The following is a 9,011-nucleotide window of genomic DNA, read 5'->3' on the forward strand; positions in this document are numbered from 1 at the left end:
CACCATCATTTAACTACCATTGGAATCAAGTATTTGTGGTGATTTTTCTACGATTTGGCACAGCTTTGTTAAGAAAATGCCTTGCATATCTTTTTTTATTGTTTCTGCCTTGCATAGTTTCTTTAGACTGTTAAGTGTTTGATGTTTGCAATTAATTTAAATTATTTAATGTAATTTCCACCAAGAAAATATACCACAACAAACTGGGTAAGTTATTTTTGATATTCTAGGTGAACTTTTGTGTTTGTATCCACTGAAAAAAAGTAGGTAGTGCCAACTAGGGGGCTAAATGGGACTGGTCAACACAACAGTGCATTTTCCTTGACAACTAAGCTTCAGAAGGGTGTGTATAATCTGTTGCAAGGACGATTAGAGCAAGAGGTTTCAATAAATCCATGTGAGGGTCTCTTCCATGTGCACGCAAGAATAACATAATGTATTTACTTGAATCTAACGCGCACTTTTTTTCCGATAAAAGGGGTCCAAAAATAGTGCGCGTGTTGGAATCGATTATGACCATAAATCTGCATTACCCTGCATTTCAATACGGCTGTCTCAAGTGACTCTTCAAGTCTAGCTACCGTAGCTTCCTCCATTTGCTGTAGTACTTGTGCTTACGTTAGTCCACCGTCCGGCTTTCCATTTTCTGTTTGCTGTATCAACATGTAAGTGCCGACCGCGAAGACACACCAAGGGTTCACCACGATGCCACAATTGAAAAGAAAGCGATCACGTGTGCGGAGACAGATGGAAATCGGGCTGCATCAGGGGCGTTCGGAGTCCCCGAAACTTGCGTGCAGGATTGGCATAAACAGGAGAGGCGTTCTACACTGCCGACTCCTACGTATGGCGGCGCCGTGCGACCCCAATCTTGAAAGCGATCTGTGAAGTCTACGCATCTAGGGGCACCGCGCCGTGTTCTCGTCGCTAAGTTCGCATTGAAGCGAGAGGCCGCACAAACGTCAATTCGGTCACTCCTGCTACCACACTTCCTCACTCCAGCATTTAGGTAAAAGTTGTCCGTGGTCATTGAATGAGCCATGTTTATGTTTGCTTGTGCATGCGTGACACTATGCCTGTTAATTTAGTTAGTAAGCGAATGTTTAAAAGTTTATACAGTTGATAAAACTACTATCCTCACTTTTCGTATAGCTGTCTACTAATTTGCTATCGTCATCCTTCGCCTTTCAGGCGAAACTGTGACTTTCCTTTTATTTATCGTAACTTTAGTCCATTGGGAGTAAATCTGTTTTTTTCCAAACGAAAGAAAGTTGTATTTCTGTACGAAGGAATGAGGTGCGAGCTACTGTAAAGGACTTTTCTTTTTTTATGTCACGGGAAATGGGCGCGCGTTAGAATCAAGTAAATACAGTACATGAAGGAAGGAAGGGATTGTGTGACATGTGGTTCCTTTTCTCCCCATGCCCCAGAATCGTCCTTTCAAGACTCAGTACAGCAAGACGAAGACGACGACTGTGAAGACACATAGTGATACAAGGACACACAGACGTGCTGTACAGACTTGCTCCCGTGCACGTGTGGACACTTCACGAGGATGTCGCAGACGCCTGCAGCGCTGGAGTGTGTGCCAGTGCTTGTGTTTGTTTACCAGCCATGGACAGAAGAAAACTGATGGCCTGTGCAATACAGTGCAGTGTGCAGTCTGGTCTGTGGAAGGGACCAAAGCAACAAGGCTGCTTCTGCTACTCCTGTGGGTGGTGGCATACGTACTTTCTCTCTCTATCTGGAAGCTGCCACCACCGCCGTGCTCTGCCTCCTGTCGCCATACTCCTCAAGGGGTCTAGCGGTCGAGACAAGGACATTGGGGGGAAACAGGCAGTATGTTGCATTGTGAGATTTTTTTTTTTTCAATTTCTTTTTCCCTGGCCTTGTTCTTGTTCGCATTTTGGGACTTTTTTTTTTTTTCTTAGTGTTAATGCTCCTGTATTTTTTTTTTCCCTCAAATCTGTTGCTGCACAGGCAATGTGAGAATTGTTTTGTCCAAAGCAATGTGTGCAACTCCCTGTTTTGCGGTGCAGAACATTCTAGTCTTTCTCACATGCTTCACCATTGATTTCCTTTTTTTTATTATTATTTTTTTTTTACACCAACCCATCATCTCCATCAGGATGGCAGTGTCAAGTGTAGTCCTTAAATGAAAGCCTTGAAGGAGCTATTTTCATATTGTCTTGTTGGGAAGATAACAAGAGATAGATAGATATATATATATATATACATACATACATATATATATATACACGCCTACATAATATACTACCAGTGCTCAATGATTCGCGTTGTAGTCTTTGAATGTAGTTTTAGCATTGGACAAAGCTCAAATCAGCCTGTGGTTGCATTTACCAAGGATCTCTGGCTTTGGTGTTAGAAAGTGTTTGGCAATGAATGACCAATGAATTAGCGAGCGGCAGCAGGCAAAGCATAATTTGGTGATATGTCTGTATGTCTGAGCTTTCACCCACCCCCAAGCCCCATTGCCTGGACACTTCAACATTCAGCGTTGCTGCCAGTTTGAACCGGGACTTAGTGCAAATCATCACACCCCTCTTCTCCCTCTCCCGATAGCACCTTTTTACCACCTTTTTCTTCACCCAGCTGTTCTGTTTTTGTGTACAAAAAGGGCATGCATGACAACATATTTAATATACATGTCTCTAGTGCAATCGGAGAGTGCTTGTAAATGTGCTTGTGCATCGTGACGGTGTGTGCCTTTGTTCCAGGCAAGCTGTGGTCGTCAATCTTTTTTGTGTTTTTGGCGTCACGGCATTGTTGTCCAGTAGAGCCACTGGAAGTTTGTTTCTCCTTAGGCTTGTTAGCGTTTTTTTTTTTTTTTTTTTTTGATTGGTTGAGGGCAGATGTTAAAAAGACAAATAACCATTGATATGCCTCACTCACAAGTTGTTTGAGGCTCTTACATGGCAGGACAAGCTTCTCTAGATTATTCTATATTTTAGGGCTCAAGCACTGCCGGGCATTGCTTAAAGGGCCTTGTGCGGCACAATCGTTACTTGAGGAGCACTAGGAACTCTTCAATTTTGAAGGAAAGAGAGAAAAATAAATGTGGCTATTTTTTATGAGTGTTTTTTGAGGTGGGTTAGTTTGTAGCCAAGATATCAAAAGGACAGTTTGCGACTACTCGCTGCTGAGCTGTCATCGCTGAATTGTTATCGAGCACTCCTTCACAGAGGAAGCTACGTGAAAGTGTTAATAAGTGAAAGTGTTAAAACAAACGTGAGCAGAAGCTTTGTAGCTTGATTTGAAGCTGTAGTGAGTCGTTTTTACTATGGGTAGCGTACACTCATTGGAAGGGTGCTACATCACTGGAACTTCTACAAAATACTGTTACCTTTTTGCGGCTTATAATTTTTAAACATGTTGATGTTTGGAATTTTCTTAAATGGAGTATTCATATTGCACTTGTAACATATTTGTATGTCCTTTTGCAGCATGCCTGTGTGGTTGTAAGGCACAACTTGTTACCTGGCTCAAATTTTCTTGTAAAGTCTAGTTGAAAGCATGTTAAATGTGTATAAAATGCCTTTGTGATATATGACAGCCACTGCGTAGTTCAAATGAAAAACATTTGGAATGTCACGTTATGGTTTTTCTGCTGAATACATGTAATATTGAAGGATGTGTTTTTCATGCCAAACCATACTTAAAGGCTTTTTTTTTTCTTAGTTAAAAATTCAAACAGTACAAGTATATCAGAGGCATTTACATTGTGAAATTGGCTGCCATGAAGGTGTGAAATGTTATGATGTTGTGGTTATTAAATTTAACTGTTTCATAGCTCCAAAAGGAACAGGCTGCGAGACGTCCTCTCAGTCGCGAGACATCCTCCAAGTCACGTTTGGCCTCATCAGGCTACAGCTTATAGCACCGCCAGTTTATAATGAAGCTATTAACGAGCTCCTGCAAATCGTTAGTCTTTTTTTCGACTGGTACAAAAACGCTAGTTGCGCCATTTATAAGAAAGCTGTAACTCTTGAGCTCCCTTCTCATGTGCATAGGAAATGCAGAAGTGCTTTCATTTGGCAAGCCCTGAAACAATTTTAAGTAAAACTTGTTGCATTTAAAAAAGGATCAATTTTAAATTGCTGGAAACTAAAAATTTAAGAAAAAAATTAACAAGCAGGTTTTACAACTCCATACTTTCACAATGAAAACAAACATTGCAATTCTGTATGCTGCACTCATTAGGATGTGCAGAGTGGTCAATATTGATGTATTATTCTTTGCCCTGTGATGCGAATAACTCTCATTTTTTTTCAACACTTGCATAAATGAAATAACTGTTTCATGTAAAGCCCAACTTAATGCATTGAATTCATCCGCTTTACACACTGTAATTGATACAGTTTACAGAATTGCGGTATCCTTTTTTATTGAGAGTTGTAAATTTGAGTGCAATATTTAAAACATTTTACTGATTTAGAGCAAATTTCTTAGAAACATTTAAGGACCTTGTAATAGCAGGAAAACTTGGGTTGAAAGTTCATATTTGCTGCTTGTCAAATTAAAGACCTATATCAGAATCTGCTCCCGACAACCACTATAATGCAACTTCTAATGGAGCAGTTTTTTTTTTTAATTTGTTAAATTGAACCTAGTAAGAGCATTAAGCAGGGAGAGCATTTCTGCATCTTACTGACATTTAAATGGCAAAGGTATAGTCGGCCCAAGCTAAAGCCCTCTATCCTAATTGTGCCACACACCACACACTCACTTTTGTGCTATTACTGATTCCACCATTAATGTCAGCGCATCTGGAGCATGGTATTTTGTACCGTTGCCTTTTTCGTCCACAATATTGTTGCTTTAACTGGTTCGTACATTGCCTTAAGGCTAGAAGTGGCTCAAATCATGGGGCGAATTGTGGGACCAAATGTTCTTGCGCGATGGGCCCACGTTGTTCATTTAGGGAAGTATCTACACATTCAAATAATGAAATTTTACCCACACAAAGGAGCTTGCCACTGTATTTACATAGCATTCTTGCTAGGGATATTTGGACAGCGTTGCTTCATTGTTCAACTCTTAGTCTTTACAGACGCGTTACAGAGGCATAGCTTTAGAAAGTGTATGTCGTTGGCTGTAGTTGTTGTGAGCTTGATGTGTATGCTCGGAAGCATCCCATGAAAAGCTAGTTAGTGCGAGTTCTGACCTGTAACAACACTATCAAATACAGTTGCATTGTCCTCCTGTAGAGAAGATACCAATTTTCCATCCATATAGCCTGAAACAAGAGTTCAAGAAATTAATGCGCGAGAAAGAGTAAGTTGAACTTTGGTGTTGGGTGTAGTGTTCACACATTTCTGTGAAGCCTTGCCATGAAACAACTCTGAAAGCGAGTAATGTAATGTGTGCTGCTAATTGCTGTAAAGCTGCACTACATTTGAGCAGAAAGCAACAGGGAAATCAGTGATGAGTCGACATACAAAAAGAAAGATTGTTTCTAGAGCTTTGCTCTTTGCACTCCAATGGTGTCAGGTTGTTTCTATTAAGACTTGAAAGTTGTATGGGTTCATTCCTACAGGTTATGCATGCATTTTCGCATGTGTGCACATTATACATTTTTCCTTTTTTTTTCTTGACCATACATTAAAGGAAAAGATTGCCTGTGGCAGACAGCATAATTTTAGTCACAGCTGGATTACTTGAAGCGCACATTACTTGTGTGTGAAATTGAAATGTGTAATCAAGTAACTAACAAAAAATGGCCGATTACATTTCTTTATTATTTTATGGCACATATTGCAATTTCCAGGATGACACCAGTTTCGTGATATCAATTTCCAAAGTATGCGATGAAATGCATGGACATTTCAGTTACTTTTGTGGTTCGTAGTATAAAATGGCACTTTGTTAAAAAATTAAGTAGAACAATAGTAGTCTTAAATCAAGTTTCACATGCATATCTCAAAACGTGTGCGATCCTTAGAAGTCATTCCAAGTGAATATGCCTTTCAAACTCGGCAGCTACAATTTGCAAATTGCAAAATGTGTTCCGTAAAATTAATTTATTATTACATTTTGTTAATTAATCGATTATGCATGTCGATTTCTCGTGCTAGTGGTGTCCACTGCTTCTAGTAACCCAGCTCAAGGTCTACAATTCTGCAATCTGCCACAAGTGATTTTATAAAATTCTGTAGAGTTTAAAAAGACACCCTGTATTTACAGAAAAACATTGTATTGGTGGTAAACGTGTATTTATTTGAATGTTTGATACAAGCACCCCCCTCTCAACAGGTGTTGTCTGCAGTGGATGTTGGCAACAGAAGCAGTAGCGATTACAGGGTGTTGGAGGTGCTACTGTAGCTTCCTTTTTTCTGAAGCCTCCACTTGCAAGCACATAATGACAGAATGCCTGTGTGGAATGATTGCGTGCAAACAGTTGTGAAAGCATGCCTTCTTTGTTTCAGTCTACTTGACTGTATATCTACCAGCATATCAACACTAGTTTGCCCGAGAAATATACACTAGAAGGAGACTGTGTTGGTGTCATCTTGTGGAGTTCCCGCTTTAGACGGAGTAAAGCTGCAACGTTCGCTTGGAAAGACGGAAAATGTAGTGACCGTGAGGAACACATCATTGTTTCTATTAAAGAAGTACTGATGGTGATATTTCCAACTACAAATTCTCTTGCATTAAATGAATGCCTCAGACTGCTCTGTACCCTAGGAAAAGTACCTGCATGCCTTGGAGCATCCTTAAGTAAACGAATAAAATGTTTTCTACAGCCAGTTTCTGGCTCATTTCTACTGTGTTGTGACACAGAAGGTAGAAATGTGGGCGCAGGACATTGATGTTTCGACACAAACACTGGCTCGCTCAGTTGCCTCCTATGTTGCTACTTGTAAGGTCAAATTAACAGCATAACAGACGAACGAGCGAGCCGGGGTGAATGCTAAAACATCACAATGTCCTGCTGCCATGCAACTACCTTCTGCATCATGACATCATGACACAGTAGAAACGAAAGCGATACTTGCTGTAGAAAAGCTGTTATATTAAATTAAGGTGCTGTGATGCTTGCAAGTATATTTTTAGGTTTTAGAAGTCCCAGATGTTCATTTAATGCAAGAAACGAGTCAAAAATATGACTTTAGTACTCCTTTAACAATATGTCCACTAGAACAGCAGTTCATCACTATGCAGAAATGACTCTGTGGGAAGCATTTGTTGGTCAGGGACCGCAAAGTATGTGTGCATGCTAGTGCATAAACACTGATTTACAAGGCATTCTCTACACACAAGGCTATGTTTGCTTTGCACTGCAGTATACCTGCATAAGTCATGTCAGTTGTGAAAGTAAGGATGGTGAAGCATGGAAGTTGGAAGATATCCATTGTAAAGACATCTGTTCCAGTGTTCTCCCAAAGTCTTTGTCCATTTCCACACTGCTTAGAGTGTCAGGAAAGCAGTTAAAGGAAATGTTTAAGCATGACCACTTACAGAGACAGCTGTTGTAACCATATACACGGACGAATCGGAAAGCCTTTGCCCCCGTTTTTTTTTTTTTTTTTTGGTCAAACTACGGCTGTAAATGCGAAAACAACATATCCATCCCTGGCGGTGGACTTTTCTTGGACTGGTCCGGCCTTATCCGCTGGTAGCTCCATGGCACAGCACTTGTGTCAGTTGTTGAAGATGGTGGTTGTGCTTCACACATCCATGGCGCACAAGCAGCGAAGTGCAATTCGTTTTCTATGAGCCAGGGTCGAATGTGCATCGAAATCTACAGGGAAATGCAGCCCACGTATGGGGAAAGGTGTCTTGCTTTGAGAGTTTGCAAAAGGCCGTGACGACTTGCATGACAATGAGCGTTCGGGGAGGCCACGTGGCGTGAATTCTACCACGAGCGTCTCGGATTTAGTGCTGCGATGGGGCAAATGTCTGAACCGGTGTGGGGACCATGAAGAAATAGTGTAAGGTATGTAAAATAGTGTGTATATATGTAATTACCTGCATGTACGTTATTTCCAGTAATAAAAACTTAAGGGCAAAGACTTTCCGGATCGCCCTCATATCGGAAGCACTAGAACAGTCCCAGTGGTTGCCATTACTGAAATAGCACATGTTGCACAAACCCACGAGACACACGTCTTGATTGCCCATCCATTGCTTTGTTTCATTGCTCATTTTTTAGGCAAGCAGCATGCCAACGTAACCTGTTTGTATACGTTGCATTTAAAAGACATTATGCCTATTGAGTGCAAAACAATGTGATTGAGTCATTTGCAGCGAGTGATCTCAAAGGGTGGTGCCAATACCAGCAATGTAAGAGGGACAATATGTGCTAATATTAAGCTAGAGTTGTAAAAATAGCACTGCACTCTACTAAGTGATTACTTAATCGCTGAGAAAGCTGCAAACTGAGGACATCGGATTGCCAGTGAAAAGAGATATTTCTGCTACTTGCTGGCAATCGCAGAGGTCATGCTGGACTATGTAAGTACTACTGCCTGCAGCGACTCGTAGGGTTTACAGGAAGGATACCAAACTTCACTAAATGGACTGATGTGAAGAGGGGGCCTCTTGAGTGGTCCTGTAGAAAAAGCCAATAGAATTTGCCATATGCATTTCCTTTCATGTTCAAATCCATTGTTGTTGACTTCTAGTTATCACTTTGACCTGTCGCGGTAGCTTATATTGGCTACGGTGTTGTGCTGCTGACCTCAAGTGGAAGGTTCATCCCGGCTGCCGCAGCTGCATTTCGATGGGGGTGAAATACAAAGATGCTGGTGTACTTATATTTAGGTGCACGTTAAGATCCTCAGGTGGTTAAAATTATTCCAGAGCCCCCACTACGGCATGCCTCAGTCAGATCGTGGTTTTGGCATGTGAAACCCCATATTTAATTTTTGTCACTTTATAACAGGACTGAAGACTGTTAAAATAAAGCTGGTTTGACATATTCATTGTGGTGGTGACAATGCTGTCGTGTTTATGGTTTCTCAATTAGCAAAGCTCTGTTTTCGGCAAAA

The 9,011-nt window shown here is 40.9% G+C and overlaps 1 protein-coding gene across 3 annotated transcripts in view; it reads left to right on the forward strand.

The window, feature by feature from the left end:
- The window catches only part of LOC142578958 (protein cycle-like), a 44,961-nt gene extending 36,016 nt beyond the window's left edge, over positions 1–8,945 (forward strand). For all 3 annotated transcript variants that reach the window (XM_075688698.1, XM_075688699.1, XM_075688700.1), the window contains exon 10: positions 1,431–8,945. In XM_075688698.1, coding sequence (XP_075544813.1) covers positions 1,431–1,489 — 59 coding nt within the window. In that variant the 3' untranslated portion in view covers positions 1,490–8,945. The remainder of the gene's footprint in view (positions 1–1,430) is intronic.
- Positions 8,946–9,011: the final 66 nt, after the last annotated feature.

Source organism: Dermacentor variabilis, chromosome 4, assembly GCF_050947875.1.
Source record: "Dermacentor variabilis isolate Ectoservices chromosome 4, ASM5094787v1, whole genome shotgun sequence".
Lineage (NCBI taxonomy): Eukaryota > Metazoa > Arthropoda > Arachnida > Ixodida > Ixodidae > Dermacentor > Dermacentor variabilis.